This window comes from Ornithodoros turicata, chromosome 3 (genome assembly GCF_037126465.1).
Source record: "Ornithodoros turicata isolate Travis chromosome 3, ASM3712646v1, whole genome shotgun sequence".
NCBI classification, from domain to species: Eukaryota; Metazoa; Arthropoda; class Arachnida; order Ixodida; family Argasidae; genus Ornithodoros; species Ornithodoros turicata.
The window spans coordinates 84,985,350-85,005,989 of NC_088203.1; the positions used below are offsets into that span (position 1 = coordinate 84,985,350).

Here is a 20,640-nt window from a genome sequence, read left to right on the forward strand (position 1 = left end):
TTGAGATCGTAGTTTCAGCATTTCTTTATTGGCGTCGAACTCTCATATCTGGCGATTTTTCCCTCGCGAGTTCAACTCAAGTCGACAGATTGCAGGTCTATAAATGCCATCGGTTTGTTAAAAGAGGAAAAAACAGAGAAGTGTGTGCACTTACAAGAAACAGTCGCGGGGTTGTCGGAAATTGTCTCATGTTTTGCAACTGAGCAGAATTGATACCGCCCCTTCTATATCCAACAGTTGTTTGCTAGAAAATTTCGGTGTCACAAAACATTAAAAAGGGGGCGTCAGAACGCTTATCCATTCAGATGGGCGTCGACGTTCGGCAAAACTACATCTTAAGATTAAATACGGTGTCAACTGTCACATTCTTTTGTTGATTTCTACAGAGTGTCAGTCCATTTTTTCGTATTTATCTGAAACAGAACCGCAGCAAGATTCAGTTGTATCTGAAATGGTTCCATGGCCTGCTAACTTTTCGTACTTTTTGATTTTGTTTTCAATTCTTGACTCGAAGAAAAAGATTAAAATATTTTACCCCTCTAAGGATACATACACCCCCTTTTTACTATTTTGTATCTCGAGATCGGCATGGTTATCGGAATGACGCCTTCATTATCATCACTGCCACATAACTGATGACATCTCTCGACAGTAATGAACCAAAGGTGGCTGAAAACACAGGTAGAAGTATACGGCACACATACAATGTACACAACGTTCACATGCACGCACACACACACTTTTGACACATTTACAAATTCGGCCGCGAACATTGTACAGTCACATGATTCGTGAATGGGTGCGATTTGGATGTGGCATGGATATGAAGATGTGGTTGAAAGTTGTTGAAAACAGAAAAAGAGCCCTGCTGCACGTTTTTTTTAAAGCTGCGCTGAGATGTCAACCTAGCAATTGTTGCGTTCAAGAAGGAATCCTAACACTAGTAATGTTGAGATACATCGATGTAGTCGATAGTAATGCTCCCGTTCAGGCCTCTCTCCGGGTTCTACTCAGGTAGTAACGATTAATATTTCTATTCAATTGCAACTCGGAACACTTGAATTAAATCCAATTCAATTAATCAATTTCAAAGCAATAATTTAATAATCTAATCGTTTCATTGCGACACTTGCTATGGAAGTAATATCAGTCGAAATACGCAACTTGAAATAATCAGTGGCGCTATTTGTAAAGTACGTTGAGAAAAACAATTTTGTGTGACAAGTGCAACCGTATAAGTTATGAGCATTCGTATCCGACCGTTGACTCGACGCGATATATCTATCGTTCGCGCTCATAACGGCTCCTCCTGTATTGCACATATCAGCCATATTGTACAGCAGTATTTCATCAATGTTCGTTCGACATTGCCCACCTCGCAGAGACACGTGATTACGACGTGACCAACTGCGCCTCTGCAACCACGTCGCCAGGCAACCGGGTTTCATTACAATAGCCACCAGAGGGATCCAGGGAGAAAGGTGTCGTATACGGTTGGTCCTCACAGTTTCAGGAAACGTTCGGGCGGGAAACGAGAGTTTTAAAAATTGTTAATGTTTTGCTCGCGCTGCATAGTCTCTTCGCGATCAAACATAGCAGGTGAAGTGTCCAAGGAATGTCATATGTAGTACCGTCCGAAGAGTAACCAAGAAGTGAAGCCATTTGGTTTTGGTTTGGTCGGTCTGGTCAACGAAAATATAATAATAAATAGAAAGTGTGGCACTCATGAACGAGGCTGGCTACTCCTGAAGCGTTTTTGAATAATCATTTTTGTACCTGTTGTGAACCCGGACCTTTCTCTGCATGAGAAAGAAGTATATCGGTTCACGGAAGAGAACAGGATAGAAATAGAGAGAAAAAATGGAAACGTAGGTCGCACTGGTGCGACCACCTGTTCCAGGACGCTTGACGTATGAACGCCTTGAATGATTTAAAAAAATATTATTATTATTGTTATTATTATTATTTATTTCGGTTCACAGATGTATACGCTGTGCTCATGGAAAGCTCGAAACACCTTCATTAATTATTCAGCGCTACACTCGTATATGATGCGAGTGAGCGCGTGTAATACTTTCTCGCTCCAATGTTCTCTGGTATTTGATGGCAATTTCATTGTGATTCTAGCTGTCTTTTCTCTCTCTCTCTCTCTCTTTTTTTTTTTTGGTCTCGCATTTAATCATCGTGCCCTCCGCGTCTTTTCCGAATCTGTTAAGATAACGTTTAGGTTAATATCTTCACACTAATTGTTATACCGACCTTCTCCCTATAAAAATTGTTCACAGCCAATAATTAAACAGCGCACATGTGATGGTATAAATATTGAGGGATGCGCCCTACGATTGTTCAAAGAACGCTTCCAGTAGCACGTATTCCTACACTTAGTCGTGAAAAAGTTAAAAGAAATATATATATATATATATATATAAACCATAAAAAAAGAGCACCACACCTCGTTTCAAAAAAAAGTCATACCCCCGAGGGAATCATTTAAAACGAATAGCCAATGAAACTGATGTCGCTAGGGGAGTAAAATAATTGACCACCCTTCTTGGTTATTCTTCCTCGCCTCCACGTCAACGGTCTATGCTCGCGTATGTCCAACAATTTGGCACCCACATTATATTCGCCTACAGACTAAGTGCAGAGAAACTTGGTAGTGCACAACGTTTCGTGATGATCAGTGTAGAAAAAAAGTCGCTACGAAGGACCTGCCAGGAAAGAAGGGATCTGCCGTCGTCCTAGTTCGGCGCGCGCGCGCGATCTCTGCGCCGCTTGCCAAAGAGAGGGACGTTCACGGGGAATTAACTCGGATGAGCAGCGCAAAGAAATGGGATTCGCACGACTTGTATGTTTAGCACACGCACAGCCGATACTCTTTTTCGTGTGCCCTAGCTTCGGACGCTATTAACTGAGGTCAGATGCAAATGGAAGAGAAAGAACACGTAGATCGCGCGCGGGATGGTACTGTACACTGAGGACAGAAAAATAAAAATAAACGAGTCTCTCGCCACGGCCGTGGTGGCACTTGTCGTATTTACAAGTCCTTGGAATAGAGGAAAGTGTTAGACACTGACATTTTGGCATTTCTCTCTCGTTTCGTTCACCATTGTCTCTCTTTCTTTCTTCCTTCCTTTTTGCAGGATCGCCAAGTTCATTCCCTCACATTTTGGCCCGTTGTCACTGCTGAAGAAATCACCGGTGAGCAGTAAGCTTTCAGGAGAAGTTCCAGCCGTTGTTGGTAGGGGTCGGGATGCTGAAGCGGTGCGGTTGGTTTCCGTGCGCAGATGCAACTGGAATGGTTCGTTCATGCCTTGGCTCGTACTGTTAATGCTGTGACTTTGAAAGTGACAGCGTGTCTTTTAGATCTTGAGATTGAGTGCTTTCATGCAGTCTTTGTAGTTTAGCCTCCGTTATCTAGAGTTGAGGATACTCGCTTTATCGTTTTTCCTGTGCATACGACACGGGCATAAAATATATCGGGGCAACGAAGGATCACACTTCTTCGTGAGTTCTTTTTGTTTGGCTACGGCATTCTGCCTCTCCAGCAACTTGACAAACCGCGTGTAGTCTCCCAACACCATTCACTCAACGGACGTGCCTTGGACTAGCACAGGACGCAGCGCACCTCTTCGCGAATCTTCTAGGACCTGTCTTCATAGCCCAGGACAGCATCCTCCCGGATACGAACTCGTCTTGTTTTGGCACCTCGTTCAGAACTTCGTGCAGGACCACTCCAGCGACTTCCCTCACCGTGGTAACAAGACTTCTCTCCAACCAGCAGGACCTTGCCCTCTAAAGAGGTGCCTTGGCATTTCGGCGAAACGGCTCTGCCAGCGCATCCGCAGCCGTCTCAGCGGCCAGTGGGCTGGTCGCGGCCAGAGGCGGCCACAGCGGCGCCGTGGGTGGCAGCAGAGTTGTGTTCCAGGGGTCCAGTGCATGGACCCCGGACGTGGGTCACTGAAGCGGCATGTAGGGCCAGTTGAAGGAACTGCCGGAGAGGAGCATGTCCCTGATGAGGGTCTCAATGGGTGTCTTGCCGACGAGCCTGACGAAGAAGAGTTGCTCGATGACCTGCGAGCTGACGGTTCGCAGCGAGGGAAGCCGCAGAAGGAGCTTGCCGAAGCGGGTCGGCTGATTTGGGTACTGGGTCCGGCAGTACTCTTCCAGTGCGCACTGGCTTTTCTCCTGCAGGCTCTCGATGTGGGCGACGTCTGAGAGTCCGCAGGCGTCTGCAAGGAACAGTATCTCAATGAGAAAAAGATAACATCAGCACAATGTCTATATACAGCCGCACATATCTACAGTAGTTCCTTTTATGTCTTGTGCAACCTCGAGCTGTGAGCCCGTGTATGTCTTCACATTATCTCATTCTAACAACACACGCAGTCACTCGAGCATCTTTCGCTTCAAATGAAAAATGAATATTTCATATCGACTTTTTTTCAAAACGAAGAAAACGAGACTCTTCGTTCGGGTTGCCACTCCAGGTTGCCAGATCATCTTTGCACGAGTTACAGCACTGAACGAGAAGATGACGCGGAAGAGGCCTGGCGTACCAGCATTATGATCTTGCTGACACATTATAAATGTTGACTCAGACGGTTACACCAAGTTTTTGCAAACTTGACACCGAGAACGTGAAGAAATCTATTCCCCTGGCCTCTTTTTTTTTTTTTATCTCTCTCTCTCTCATTAAGTTCACGCCATCTGTGTCGCACTGAGTTATCGTAGAAACTGCACGGGCCGCATCCTTAGTCCCACGCCCGAATCGGGCCGGCCTTCCTTTGATTTACACGCCCGGGCACGGCCTGACGGCTGCATACCTTGCCCAGGCCCGGACCAAGCCAGAAGAGTTTCTAGATTTCGCGGCCCAGGCCCGGCCCCGAGAAACCCGGCCCAGCAAGGCCCAGTGTAGTGGGCTGCAAAAGTTGAACGCTTCTGACTAACAGTGGGGTAACACAGGCTCAAGGCAGACCTAGACCTGGCAATGTACGGGCCCGATCCGAGCCCATAATAGTCAAACCCGTGCCCAGCCCAGGCCCGCACAATGGAAGCTTTACGGGCCGGGTTCGGGCTTTCGGGTAAGCCCGATCCCGTGCAGTGCTCTAGATCCGATACACATTTCAACAGTGCCTTCGACTTCAACCACCTTCCGAGCACTATATTCCGAGCTCACACTGATATTATTCGGGAGGCAAAACAAAAATTACTTTCGAAGAGAATGCAATACTTTGCAAGCGCAAGAAGTGCTGCATCCGAAATTCCTCAAGCTCACTCCTGCAAAAAAAATTTCACCCATTTTTCGCTTCGCTTACCGTCGTCTTCATTCCCAACCACTTAGTTCTTGCCTGCGCATGAATTGTTTGTTCTGGCACGCAGTGTCTGTTTTCACGGAGACGGATCCTTTTTCCTCCAAGAAGTACAAGCACGCGACAACATGGTCGCATGTTTCTCAGTTAGCGCGTGCTCGCTCCTTCATTTCTGTATCCTGTATTACCGTTTCTATATTTGAAGACCCGTAGCTGTTTCTCTCGACTTCTTTGACCTTCAGGACTGAACTACGCCGTCTCTGTGTGCGCGACCCCCTATACTTATTCGCATTTCTTTCTCTCAAGCGGGCCAAGAGAGAGAGAGGGCTGTGGGCACGAAGAGCTATTACGCCGTATTATCTTTTGTTTTCCTTATTTTATAGAGGGAGGGGGTATATGGTGTGTGCCTTGTGTGTGTGCGCTTTAAGAATACGACGTATACATGAAGGCACATTCGAGCCTATTATTTTTTTCTTCTCTCTCTTTCTCGTACTATTTTCGGTGTCGTTATAAAGTCGGTTACTTATCGTGCTTGCAAAAGGAGGGTGAATAGATATGAAATATAGTCCGTGTTTAAGTGGCGTTCGAGCTGTCACAATTTTATTACTTGGTGCACACAGAGAGAGCGCGTAGGCAAGCGCTTGTGTGAAGCGCTAGTTAGGAGTACATGTTTAAAGTTTACAGGCAGCTGGGTCGACGTCTTGCCGTGGGAATACGTTTTGGTATCCGTGCCTCTTATAACGGAGCACCTGCTTGAATGAATGAGAGATTCTATCGGTACAGCTTGATTCGTGATTTGGGGGTTCAAGAACGTGCATGTGGTAAACATTTTGCGATGGGGTTGAAGTTGTGGACGAAGAACAGACGCAGCTTCTTTTCCTTTTTCTGTATACGAATTAATGGATCGTATTTTTATGGTAAGCGCGCCTTAAGAATGGGTGCAGCTGGCTGGCCAGGAAAGACTCGAAGAGAACTTTCACGTCCGACAAGCACAACGACAGGAAGCTACGAGACAGTAAGTTATATTATGTATGTACTAAAATTATTCGGTATGCTTGAAGTAGAAAGTGTACTGACGGCTTCGGAAAATAACACCTGTTTTTCTTTGATCTGTTTAATGTAATATATTTTACACGCATGCTTTAGACAGTCGTGTAAGAATACTTTTGAGAATTGTCGCAGAACGTTCATATATGCCTATTTTTCCGAACGAGAAATCGGACTCCTGTTCAAGACATTAGTAGCAAGTGTAGCAACGATTCAGACTGCATTCTTGTAGCATCATTACGCTTATGACGTGGGAAGTGTGCCATCAGAGCAGGGATGGGCATAAATACATTTTTTTGAGTACTTAAATATAAGTACAAAATATTTGGTTGAAGGGTGTATTTAAATACTCTTCGTAAATACTTTTCAATATGAGTACGTATTTAAATACAAAATATAAATACAGTATTTAAATACCGTAACTACTGCTACAAATACTGTGAGGAAGATGTCATCTGGAATTACAGAACGAACGATGATCATAACAACAAATCAGCAAGGAACAATAGCATTTATTTGTTAGATTATCATGGCAATTTTAATATTAGAAGTTTCTCCAAGACTGCATCTTTTCGGCGTCTTCAATTCGGCCGTACAATCAGATTCTTAAAGGAGAACAACATCTCCACAGGTGCCGATGAACAAAGGCTTGTATTAAATTTGATGAAGATGCTTCGTACAACAAGGTAATCAGCCGTGACCATTGTCCGAAACAACAGCGAAAAACCCGCCATCTAAAATGGTTTGTCGCATGCATGCTAGCTCAAACACTGCGCCCCAAACTTGCCCTTCTTCCCGAAAGGTCAAATGCACGGCAACAACAACAACAACAACTTGCAACAACAATGCACGGCAACTTTAAGACATGAGTCAGTATATTCTGTATTTAGGAGTATTTGTAAAGTATTTACAAGAATAAATACCCAAAAATTAGTATTTAAATATAATTATAAATACAGTTTTCGAGTATGTATTTAAATACAAAATATAAATACATGTGTGAAAAAATTGGAACCCGAACATTGGAAAACCCGAACCCGAAAATTGGACAGAGGAGGGACGACACGACACGTTCCGTTCGTAGAACGTGTCCTGTCGTCCCTCCTCTGTCCCTTTCTCGGGTTCCAATTTTTTCACCATGTACCAGCTGACCTGCACCCTTGCCCTTTTGCCATAAATACATGTATTTATATTTTAAATAGTATTTTAATTACAATGTATTTAAATACTGACCATCCCTGCATCAGAATAACAGGCGATGCGAGAAAAAAATAAAATAAAAATAAAAGGAACGACCGTTGTCACCGGGTAGCTTTCACTTCATTAACACGATAGAATTGACGATTTCTCCCTCGACTAGTTATCGATGTTCCGGAGCCTGCCTTCAGCATGCAGATAAGGTAGCAACAACTTCACTACAATATTCTATCGATATGCATTCGATATAACGACACTCTCTCGACGGTGACAGCGCTAAAAAGAAGCCGGACATCGAAAACTAACACGAATCAATACCAATCTCGCAAGGGCTCGAGATTCTTGCAAGCGGCACCTATAACGAGATTAATAACCAACAAAGCCAGCCGCCTGAACGAGAAGCCCTCGAGAATCTCGTTGTCAAAACAAAACACGCATTTTTCTACACGTATGTCAAGCGCATGAAAGCCCGTATAGCTGCCACCTAGAAAAATATATTGCTGCTCAATACAGAAACACAAGAAAAAAAAAAAACACAAGAGAAAAGAAAAACAGTGGCCAAACAATAATATCTCGCAGGCACCAGAGTGAAGGACCTTCTTGTTGTCCGGCTGTGTGTTTGTGCGTTCGTGTCATGTCGTAATTAGGAAATAACAAAGCCCAATATTCAATTACCGTTAATTAGAAAGCGCTCTCATTAAGAAGAGCGCGACTTCGCGCTCCACTGCTTGTGAAAGTGTGACCGCTAAATGAAAGACACGGTTTGCTTTATAATCACATCCCGTTGTTTGCTGTATATGTTCTGATTTACATGTGCGAGCTCTTTCTTCTTGTTCCACATCTCCTTCTTTCCACGTTTTTTTTCCCTCTTCTTCTTCTTCTAATTCTTCTGTGGATGATATCTGCATGCTGCGAAGGGATACAGAGAGGAAGGGATTGGGTTGTCCCATATATATCCGTTTAGCCCCGATTATTGTTAAAGTTTGTTTCGAGCATCTTGCTGAACCGCATGAAGTTGTGTCTTTCGCTCGTGCCGAAAGCACTTGGTACTTGTTTCGATAAGAAAGAAAAGAAGAAAGTGGGCGAAATGAGCTTCTTGTGAGTTGTGACCGTAAAAATCTACACGTAGCTGCACGCATAGAAGGAATCATGACTGCGTGAAAAAAAAAGAAGAAGAAGCCCTGTTCCTCAACTGCTTGTTCATTTATTCGTCGCTATTAATTTGGTGAAAGTTTCAACGTCGTAGTCGCGTTTCTTCTTTGTTGTTGTTTTCATTCCTCTGTTGTGGTAGATATTCTAGCGAAAACGCCAGAATCTCTAACACATTCGTGCCAAGTATACGACAGCAATTTATAAAACAAATGATAATTTCGTTCAGCATAAGAGGAAAAAAAAAAAAAAAAACAAAGAAAGCGAGGATGTTTTGGTTCATTCATTTCCTCAACTGTTTCTTGCTTGATGAGCAAAGGCAGACGAGACGAATTCCAATGAGACTTGGGCTGTCACTTTGCAGAGTTAAACCAGAAGATTTCGCAACGATTTTCTTCCAAACCGTGCATCGTCTGTAAAACAATACTGCACGCCAGATCCTTAAAATATCCTCAATCCTAAAAAAAGAAAAAAAGAAAAAAAAAGGAAATGTCCGCTAGGTCCTGTACACCGGTATCGAAACTGTATTTCTATCCCCTTTTTTCTTGAAGGAAGTACATGCAAGCGACATCTTCCGCTTCGTGGCGCGCGCGCGCTACATAATACCTTCGCAGCTAGAGCGGACGAATTCCGACGGGTATAGTATCCGTCTGCCCGACGACCGGGGCATCACGCGCAGGTGTCAGGATCGGGTGGCTCGAGAGGGAAGGGGAGTGAGGGAAAGCGGATCCCGTTACGCTCCGACCATGCTCCGACGTAGCCCATCTTCCTATTCTTATACGCCCTGTCTATTGTATACGTGGAGGAGAAGCTCGCCTTTCTTTTCCCTCTGCTCATCTGATCGGTCGAAGGGCAACGAGACCAGGCGCCCCCTGGTGTCGGCTTACGACCTGCAGATCGACGGTGGAATTTTGCCTCCCTCTGACGAACTATTACTTGGAGAACAGGTAAAAGAGACAATACTTCATAGCTGCTGATGATAATGAAGATGGAACAAATTGAGCAGTTGAAGAAAGCCTTCCCGCTCACCACTGCCACTGTGTCTCAAATGTTTCCTGGACACAGGAAAATCGACGCTACCCTGGAAAAATGCAGGAGCCAGCCAGGAAAATTGCCGCCGGGGCAACACCGCAAGACATGTCGGAGACATCGAACACATATCTTGCTTTGCTGGCATTGATACGGTTCCCATCGATGTGGTCTTCACGGGGCCCTGGATAGGCCACATCGTCCGCCGTCAGACAACCGCGAGGCTGCTGGGGGACCAGCTTGCTGAGCTAAGGCGACTGGCGTTCGGAGTCCTTGCGAAATTGCTTATTGACAATGAAAGAAGCGAGTCACTGAAGAGGTTAGCCAGCTGCAGGACTCGAGCCCACATCTTTCCATCACATCCAGAACATCACTTTCCATCGTGCTTATTGACATCGCGGTTTCTTCTGTAGGTCTTAGTTAACCCCCTCTCTTTTGCTTGCAAAAGTGATTCGGAATAGCCGGCTCCTCTAGTGCAGGACACCACATGTTCATGTTGTTCTTACCATACCTACATCCAATTAAGAGTCAGCCCAGGACGCATATTAACCCCTCCTGTCCCTCACACCTTCCTGCTATCCTCTCTCAATCTGTCCAAATCTGTACGCCGCTCGCAGCCACAGTTGCTTCGCGGCGCTGACACGGAATAAAAACAACAATAACAACAAAAAACAAAAACAAAAAACATCCAAGACATCATGTGCCGAAGGCTCATGAATCATTCACCGTGATGTTTAAGAACGTACTGTCTCATCGACAGAAATATTGGGACGAAGTCGCAGGAGGTTTGCTTCATGTGACTCGGTGTTGTTTCAGAGTGTAGGGTCATTGTACTCCTAATCTTTTGCTCCCTTTATCACTTATTGATTGGTTACGCACACGAGATCGTGTACAGTGAAATCAGAACGCGAATAAAGGAAGGACCAGTTATGTATAAATTCTAATTCGTGGCTTGTTTTTACCCCGACGGTTTTTCTCTTTTCTTCACTTCCGCCTATCCACCCGTTTTCCTATCGCAGTTAAGTCGGGGTTAGCGTTTGACCTTTTTGCATACCGGCGGCGCATAACTTGTTCTTCTGTCTGAGGCCTTGTTCTTAATTAGGAGTAAGTGACGTGATTTGACGTTGGCAATAATTGGTCGATCCTTATCCGTGTCAAAAGATCGTTTCTTGGTCGATCCTTATCCGTGTCATTCCAAAGGACAAGAATGATATTCAAAGGCGGTGACCGTAAGAGACGAAACATGAAAACGACGTGCTATTGTGTATATTTGTGTATTTAAAATGGGCACCTGTTCGCTATTGGTGTTATATCTCTACGACAAAACATATATATATATATATATATATATATAGAACAAATAGGTTAATATATCAGACGGCTACGAAGTTGAATAAAAGTGAAATAATAAGACTTGGACTACAGATTACAGGAACGTTAACAAAAACTAATTTATTTATTGGGCAATTTAATACATAGATTATGACATAGACATTATTATGACATATTATGACATAGACAATGTTCCAGAATATGACTCAGACAACTGCCACGTGGCATACTTGCACCGATTGTGACGTCACCCAGGAAACCTATTTAAGCAATATGCAACCCTTGTACCTCTTTTGTCCTGACGAAGACAGTGCCACTGTCGAAACGTCGACCATTCTTTTTTTAATCTATGTGTTAAATTGCCCAATAAATAAATTAGTTTTTGTTAACGTTCCTGTAATCTGTAATCCAAGTCTTATTATTTCACTTTTATATATATATATATATATATATATATGTATATAGTTATGAAGGAATGAAAGGCAAACAACGAAGGTAGGGGAAGCATAAAAGGGGGTGATTGATTACAATTTAAACTATTAGAAAGGTATCTAGGGGTCGTCACAGTCGGGGTTCGCGCCACCATGTGTCGCGAACCCCGACTGTGGCATCATGCTACACATGTACAAAAGCTTCCAGACACCCTTCTAATCTCTTAGTCCTGACGAAGGCGGAGATTCCGCCGCAACGTTGACAATACCCCTAGACACCCTTCTAATAGTTTAAATTCTAATAAATCACCCCCTTTTTTGCTTCCCCTACCTTCGTTGTTTGCCTTTCACTCCTTCATAACTGAATTTACTTCGTGGCTTTCTGAACTTTTGCCCTTCTGCACATATATATATGGACAGGGCTGAATTAATCTGTTTACCAATAAAGCTGAGCTGGATGGATCCGTCCGTGCATCATATAGTACGCAATGTTCACTTTGTACAACATTTTTACGTCACCATGGTTCACAGTTATGGGTTATCTGCCCACCCACTCGCCACTCCAAGCAAAAGAGCGAACAACTATTGGTGGAACTTGATCCACCACTACTAAACGAAGGGCGCCCCCGCGCTGCGTTTCCCGCGACGTCGCCGCTTCAGTTTGTCCCATTTCTAATAGCTGGTCTTGTTCCCGTTGACATGGCCACAATTCTTGGACTCGGGGAGACCCACGCCATCTCTTCCCTTACGACACCGCTGGGACCGCCTCCACTGACAGCATATACAACCGCATTTATCTCGATATAACCCGCAACAACCCACGCTCGCGTTGCTCTTCTTTTTGCGGACGGCATTTCGAAGAAACTCTCTCCTTCACGGGCGATTATTCGTGAGGGTGCGATTGCCCAGCAGCTGCTGAACGCAGACCACGAGAACTTCTGAGACACCACCGATGAAAGATGCCCTTCTTCTGACTCTCTCTAACGTCCTCTTCTGGAGATGGTATATGTCCACTCTCTCCACGCCGTCACCCTCTGCTCAGCAGTATTTTTTTTTTCTCTCTTTCTTTTTATTTCTATACTTTTTACTTTTTGCGAGCATAGAGCGCGCACCAGCATTTTTCTGCGAACTTCTTGACACTTTACTTGCAACGCCCGGTGTTTGACAGGGACCAGCGTGGGTAGCTGTCAAGTTTTTGGGTTTTTCTAAAAATTGGGTGCAGTTTTGTTTCCAAACCAGACTCATACGATGATTGGACAGAGCGTTTGAGGAGACCAATGAGAGCTCGCTCGGTATTGTGGGTTTCCTCAAGAAAGAAAGGGAGAAGGGGAAAAGCATGCGTTGCGGTTTCTTTCGCTCATCAATCACGAACGGCGCGATGTATGAATTTCGTTCCTTTTGTTTTCTTGTCAAGGTAACGGTATCTCTCATTCAGCCAGGAGAATTAAATTTCTGCACTGTAATGTTCCTTTGAAATATTATCTCTCTCTTCTTCTTTTTTTTTTTTTTTTTTACAATTTGTATGCCGGGGGCGCATCTGTGGTCCTTTTCGGCCTATATTGTGGTTTACGCAGTTTATTGAATGATTAATTAACTGAAAGAAAAAATAAAACGGACACTTTTGCTTCACTAGTATTTATGCCCACAATATTTAAACGATGTGTCCTGTGTCCTCTTGCTTACTCGCTTTTGTCACTGAGTTCAAAAAAAAATAAAAAATACGATTTCGTTATTTTTCTTTATCGCTTTTAAACGGCACAAGTAAAAACCATGACGTGAGAAATAATCTGTGGAATTTCATTTCCTGCTTCCAAACGGCTTGCTTCCTCGTATGGTTTGTTATAGCTCCTGTTCACGAATCAGGGAAGGAAAATGCTCTCCTATAGTCGCACATATTTTCTCAAGATGAGTCACTCTTTATACAGTTCGTTCATGGCATTGCTCTATCATGCATTGGAAACATGAACAGACTTGTGTGTGTGTGGACTCCGTGGTAATGCCATGCAGAGTCTTGACGATCAATCAATGATGAGGCTCTATGGCCATGTCATTAAACTGTGAAGTCATGGTTGATTTGTTCTATCTCTACGGTACTTCCTAAAATTAAAAGCTACACTAAAGTGTTCGGGAAAGAAGAAAGTAAACTTGGAATCAATTTAAGCTTGTATCCAAGGTTGCAGTTACTCGCCAGTTTCACCTTCTGGCCCCGAAGTTTACTCCCGAGCGCCGTAAACATCCTCTAAACTTCGCGTAAGCTTTCCTGCATTTACTCCCGGAAATGGGCGTGGCAATTTGAACTCCAAAAAATGAGTAAACGTACTCCTCCTTTTTCTTAGATTTCGCATAAAACGCTCAAGACGGCACAGAATAACATTACTTATTATGTATTAAGTATGTTCGGGTTGTTTATTGGTGTACTAACTCTTTTGTATTATGTCCTCTTTTTCCTCTTTCTTTTTTTTATCTCCACTTTCAACATGTAAATGTTCTGCATTTTATTGATATCTTATATACTGTATTGATTTCTCAATTGTAACTGTATGTATAATGTACTTCTTTTCTTGTGTCTGTGTACTGTAACTAACTGTTTTTCCCACCCCCCATGTAATGCCCGTAAAGGCCCTTGGGGTAAAATAAATAAATAAATAAATAACGCCGTTAACGCGACACACGCATCTCTATATGACCGTTAAATGCAAACTGTCACAAAAAGGCGTACGCTCCCTTTCAACAAGTCGGAGGAGGGATAAGAATATCAGTCGGATTTCGCAGCCATGGTTGGCTTGTTGCGTGTTATGCTGTGAAGCTCTATTTTTAGAGAACGTGGGGGGAAGCGCTGCAAGCGAACACAACATCACCACCACCCATACTTAGCTTTACTTTGCCATACCAAGCTTTACTCTACTTATTTTTTTCGTTGCTAAACTCGTATACGTATAGGAGTGTAGGACAAACAGGGGTTTATAATACACGCATAGAACAACATCTGCACATATTTGGAATATTTAACTGGCCTTTTTTTTTTTTTTTTGCTCGATCTTTGTTTACTTGATCCACCCATCCTTCTTATGTGTGTTTTCAGAATTTTAATGTCAGGTTAGTTTAGTTTGCTAGACTTCGCATATGGGCATTGCACGCAGTAGGACAGGCATATGGTATCAAATTATTGCAGCATCTCAAATTATATGAAATCATACTTCGGGAGCTTCGAGTTTCATTTCAAATCCTCGGCCTTCCCCCTCTCTTTTGTACATGCGTCGGAAAGTGGATTAAATACAACGTGCACGTTGCACATAATATCGTGCACGCACACACAAACATAAAAGCCCGCGCACTGGTATATAGCTGATGCTGTTTTGTGCACCCTCTCAATTAGACACTACGGATGAAGAGTCTGGATTAAATTAGCGATTAAAAAAGTTAGGAAACCGCGATAATTATTTTTACACAAAAAAGCGAAAGAACCCCGAATGCGGGGAGTCGAAGACGATCAGCGCGCATAATGAATTTCAAAGAGCCACTAATTATTGGGAGCAAGACTGCATATAGATGGATGAACCGCGCTCGCTTGATTTCCACACCCACCAGCTACGCTCTGAAGAGTGGGCACAGCGTGCACGGAAAAGAGCGCCATCATGTAACATGGCCGTTTACACGGAAACAGGTCTCTACGAGTAGAATACCTCGCATAAAGACGAAGGTGAATAATAAAAAAACAGCAGCGTGGACGAGTCTGGTAGCTCCAGGGCCATGCTGAAGACTTAGACATGCTGGGTTGGAAACATATACTCATGGCTGTGCTGTCTGAGATTTTCACTGGGTTTTCCGGTACATTATAACCGTCTTCACACCCTTAAAGGTGTAATAATGTGCATGGGACACGCCCTTTTCGGTGTAATGTTGCTAATTTCATAATGGAGTACGTCGGTATAGCACGACCTGTCGCTCCCCGCATGTTGTCTGTTCTCCAAAAATTCGCCTTTTCAATATCTCAACATTGTTGAATAGTATATGGTAGACACTTACACGTACTCCATTATCAGTAGCGCTGCATATATGCATTAGCGTGTATCTACGATATCCAAGACATAATGAAAGCAATATTTGTGCTGTCACCTGATCTTTTGTAATGCTCTCTGAATTTTGTAAAATATCATCCTGGAAGTAAAATGTTAGGCAACCAGATTTAATGTGCGTGGCGCACACCTTCAAAGTCGTGACAAAGTTCACAGTGTACGTTTTTCCAGAGGGACGTTGGCACAGTTTCTCCTGGAGCCGCTTCAACATGCGTACTAACTGTACTGTTTAAACAGATCCTTGCCACATACAGGCCAGCTGGTGGACGAGATCCACGCGGCGGGGAACTGAGCCTGATCTTTGACAACACGCACAACGAAGTCGTCAGTGAAGTGGTTCGTGTGCTGTGTGTGTTGCCCAAGATCAGGCTTTCCTCGTCATGCTTCACCACATAACATCGCCCGGAGCCAATTCCGAATGATATCGTTCCACAGCATGACTTGTTGAAAACTGCAGGTGTGGGCCTCTTTTGGACACATTATGCAAAAAAAAAAGGTGTCCGAAAAAGAAGGATCCATCCCATTTTCAACAACTCAGTCGAGAAATGGATGCCATTTTGAACAATCGTTGGGTACGTGCCTGTTATGTAGTGAAGTTCTCTTTTAACGCAACCATCACTTTTTGCAGTGTGCTTCTGGCTTTGCTCTATCCATCTGTCCATGTCTGTACACCGCTTATATCGCAGTGGCTTCGCGGTGCTAATGTAAAATATAAAAAGGGGGCATCAAAATACAGCGCTGTCCGTCTCTCGTGAACCCTGTTTCCTTTCGCGGCTTCACTACGAATGACGGTTTTTATCAACATCGGAAGGTGTCCGATCCGTTTAGGGGCATCGATGTTGGTTCTGCATCACTAATTTCTTCATATTTTACTTCTCATTGCTACATTCATCCGCCGAAGAAGTACAGGAAGCTTCTTGTGCCGCTTCCTGCTGCAATTATCGGAGACTCCGCCACCATATAACCCTATCATTCTCAGTTTGCACAATAGGAGGTGCGAATTGAAGGCTCTGAAACGGAGGTGACATCACATGGCGTCCCACCAAAGAGGCGTCAACAGGGTCGGAGTTGTGGTTTTGTAAAAAAAAAACAAAAAAACACAATGACAATGGCGGAGATAAAGAGAGGAACAAAAATGATGAAAGAGGAAAAGCCTCGAAAACACAAAGTGAAGGGGACGAAAGCGGTATGAAAAAAGAAAAAAAAAAAAAGCGCAACCTCTTCTTTAGACACCGAGGAGACAGGCTATCGTTTCAGCTACATCGACTACAATGTGTATGACAACTCAGAAGACAACTCTTTTTTTCTCTCTCTCTCTTCCCATTTGAGTGAGAACTGAGAGGAATACGACGGAAAGGCATTAAAAAATAAAGAGAGAAAACTCGGGAATGTCTGTGTGTGCGTGTGTTTCGCTGTATTTCGTTCCTCTCTCAAGAGCCGTGACTCAAATGGAAAGCGTGAACTCCACACGCTTTTAGCGACGCACTCTTTACCGCATAAAATGCAAACCATAGCACAGAATGATACCTCTATCACTCTTGCTGTGTGGAAAGCTTGGTGCTACGCCTTTGTGTGACAATTAACATAACTGATAAGCTTCACAAATCAACAAAGTGTCGTCAACAAATCAGAGGAGTGAACGATGTCATTGGGGGTGATGGTTGGCCTATAGGAGAGCGTTTTAAGAATGTAGAACCGCGAATAATTTCTGCCACCTAGGGTACTTTTGACGAGCGCCGGAAATCTTCAACACACGGTGCTGGAAGTAGTGTTTATCTCCCTTTATCTCCCCCACATAACTACCGTCCTCGGCCGGGATTGAACCCGCAGAGCTCCACCGCGTAACGCGCTTCTATACTCTAAAAAGAAAGCTTCACCGCATAGCACGCTGTGCGCCAACCATTGCCACGAATGATAGGGTTATCGCTTCTGATTCGAGGAGAGAGAGAGGGGCGTACGCCTTTTTGTGGCAGTTTAGATATATGGTAATTGCCACAAAAAGACGTACGCCTCCCTCTCTCCTCGAATCAAAAGCGATAACCCTATCACCCGCGGCAATAGTTGGCGCACAGCGTGCTATGCGGTGAAGTTCTGTTTTTAGAGTGTAGCGAACCACCATCCCGAGCAGGATCGTTCCCTGATTCGTTGTGCGCCTTTTTGTGACACTTATGCAGCTGTGTTATACCGTAGCCACACGGCACGGAATAGCAGTAACTTCGCCTCCTAACCAAACCTCATCGTTCTCTCCCCTCATTTGTTGAAAACAGGAGGCGTACGCCTCTTCTATTACAATTATGTCCGGCATAATTGTCAGTAAGAAGGCGTACGCCTCCCGTTTTCAACAAATGAGGGGAGAGAACAATGTAATTCGAGATGATGGCTGGTTAGGAGGTAAAGTTACACTCTAAAAGCTGAACTTCACCGCATAGCACGCTCTGCGCCAACCATTGCCATGAATGATAGGGTTATCCCTTCTGATTCGAGAAGAGAGGAAGGCATACGTCTTTTTGTGTCAATTATCACATATCCAAATTGACACAAAAAGGCGTACGCCCCCTCTCTCTTCGAATCAGAAGCGATAACCCTATCGTTCGTGGCAATGGTTGGCGCAGAGCGTGCTACGCGGCGAAGTTTCAGTTTTTAGAGTGCACTGCCATTCCGTTTAATGCATTAAGTCAGTTGCCTTGTGGCTAGGGCATTAGTTGTCACAAAAAGGCGTACGCTCGTTTCCCGCCACTCGTTAGCCCGTAACGACCGTAACGACGAAGAAGCGATTAAGCCCCCACACTCTTAAAAATGAACTTCACCGCATAGCACGCTCCTAGCCAACCATAATCTCGAATGATATCGTTATCTGCCCTGATTTGTTGAAAATGGACGCGTACGCCTTTTTTGTGACACTTATGCTGTTCATAATTGTCACAGAAAAGGCGTACGCCTACCGTTTTCAACAAATCAGGGCAGATAACGATATCATTCGAGATTATGGTTGGCTAGGAGCGTGCTATGCGGTGAAGTTCATTTTTAAGAGTGCAGGAGCGATAACGGAATGGTTTGCTTTCAGCGTGTTATGTGGTGAAGTTCTCTTTTGAGAGTGTAGAGCTTCTCTCCAGTTTCTCATACCGAACAAAAAAAAATATATATACTCACGAAATACCAGGTTTCGCTCAAACAAAATCCACCTTCCTAATGATCGCAAACACATATGTATCACCGGCGGCCCAGCATCTACCGTGTGCGTCAACAAAAGAAACTAGAACGGAATCTCGTTGCCAAACCACTCCCCATGACAAGTAACGCATTCGACCTCACACGTGGCTCCCGCGGATTTCTGGACCTGGCTCGCATAACGTATTGACCTGCCATGCACAATCCAAAGCGTCTGTATACGCGCGATATACAAGAAAGCAAACCCCCACGCAAACGGACAGCGTACGAAAAGCATGCGCGCGGCCGGGCTCGAGCAAATAGAAAGTGATTCCCGAACACCTTTTACCTTCAGTAAATCTGGCCTACGAAACACTTTGTATTCGTCCCCCTAATGCACACCATGCACCTTGCCTTCTGCTCTCCCATTTTGTATTCTTACGCGTCGGGGAATAGTGGCTACATATACTCCGGCAAAGGAATGACGCGCGCAGATCGCAATATAAATGGTGAGGATATAGCAGGGTCATATATTTCTTGCGATTTCGGGAGACTTGCTTGATCTCTGACTGAACAAAAAAGGAAAGAAAAAAAAAGGGAAAAAGAAGAAAGAGACCGAGAAATGGGTGCAGGATCGGCGGGGTGTTTTCGCCGAGGGGTTCCACCCGCACTTTCTGCGGTTTCGGCTCAGTAACTTTGGATTTGGCTGCACACTGCTGGGTGGGACGACCGCTTTTTCCAACCGCTGGAGAAAAGATGAAACGCACGGCTTCCTTCAATGTCTCTCGTTGTTGTTGTTGTTGTAGTTGTTGCTATGTGGTTTGAAAGTGTTTTGACTGTCGTCTCTTTTGCGTTTATTTTATTTAGTTATTTTGTTTATGGGAGGTTCACAAGGCAAGTGTATCGCTTGTCTTGATGTACTGTAGGGAAACAGGCGAAAAAAATAGTACGCGGCAGCTGATCATTACGCGGGAGCGCCCAGTCCCATTTTCACGCCAACCAGCTCTCAGGGAGAACTTCCCGCATATTACGCTCTCAATACACAACTTCATCGCATATCGCTTCTTATCTGATCTGAGAGAGCGGAATGTACGCCCTTTTGTTGCAATTAACGCATGTCCGCGCGAACGCCTCCCATTTTCAACAAATCAACCTGAGAACGGTATCGTCGTGAAGTGCAGTTCGTTCTGAGCGTGTTCCGCAGTGAAGTTCAGCACAGTCCCCTGTGAAGCCTGCCCAAGACGCACAATACCCCATGCGATGACCGTGACCCCAAGCAGCACAACATCTTGGCCCAATATCGGCCATAAGGGGCAATATTGGCAATACTGGCCCAATATTGGTAACCAACCTTGGTCCAATTTAGGTCCGACATTGCAAATATTGGTCCAATCTTGGTCCAATATAGGGCCGACATTGCAAATATTGATCCAACCTTGGTCCAACATAGGGCCGACATTGCAAATATTGGTCCAACCTTGGTCCAATATAGGGCCGATATTGCAAATATTGGTCCAATCTTGGTCCAATATAGGGCCGACATTGCAAACATTGGTCCAAGCTTGGTCCAATATATTGCCGACATTGCAAATATTGGTCCAATATCGGGTCAAGACGTTGTGGTGCTTGGTACGTTGCTCGTCTGAGCGTGGCCGTCTACGGCAAGCAGTCCCACCACCACCAACCATCTCTTTTTCGAGTGTGGTTTGAGGAGTACTAAGCAGTAAGCAGTTTGTTTGCTTCCACAGGACTTTATGTAACGTTTATCGTTTTAATACACATTCCTACGTTTATTTACCGCTTTATTTGAATCACGCGATATAAAATATTGGGTGGAAACTATCGGATCCCTTAAAAATGAGTCGTAGCACCGGAAGTCGAACCAAAAACTGATGTGATTTATAGAGGTCGACAGAGATT

At 44.3% G+C, this 20,640-nt stretch overlaps 1 protein-coding gene across 2 annotated transcripts in view; it reads right to left on the reverse strand.

The window, feature by feature from the left end:
- LOC135388727 (steroid receptor seven-up, isoforms B/C-like) overlaps positions 1-20,640 on the reverse strand; it is a 78,787-nt gene continuing 58,147 nt past the window's right edge. For both annotated transcript variants that reach the window (XM_064618473.1, XM_064618474.1), the window contains exon 3: positions 1-4,232. In XM_064618473.1, the coding sequence (XP_064474543.1) occupies positions 3,958-4,232 (275 nt within the window). In that variant the 3' untranslated portion in view covers positions 1-3,957. The remainder of the gene's footprint in view (positions 4,233-20,640) is intronic.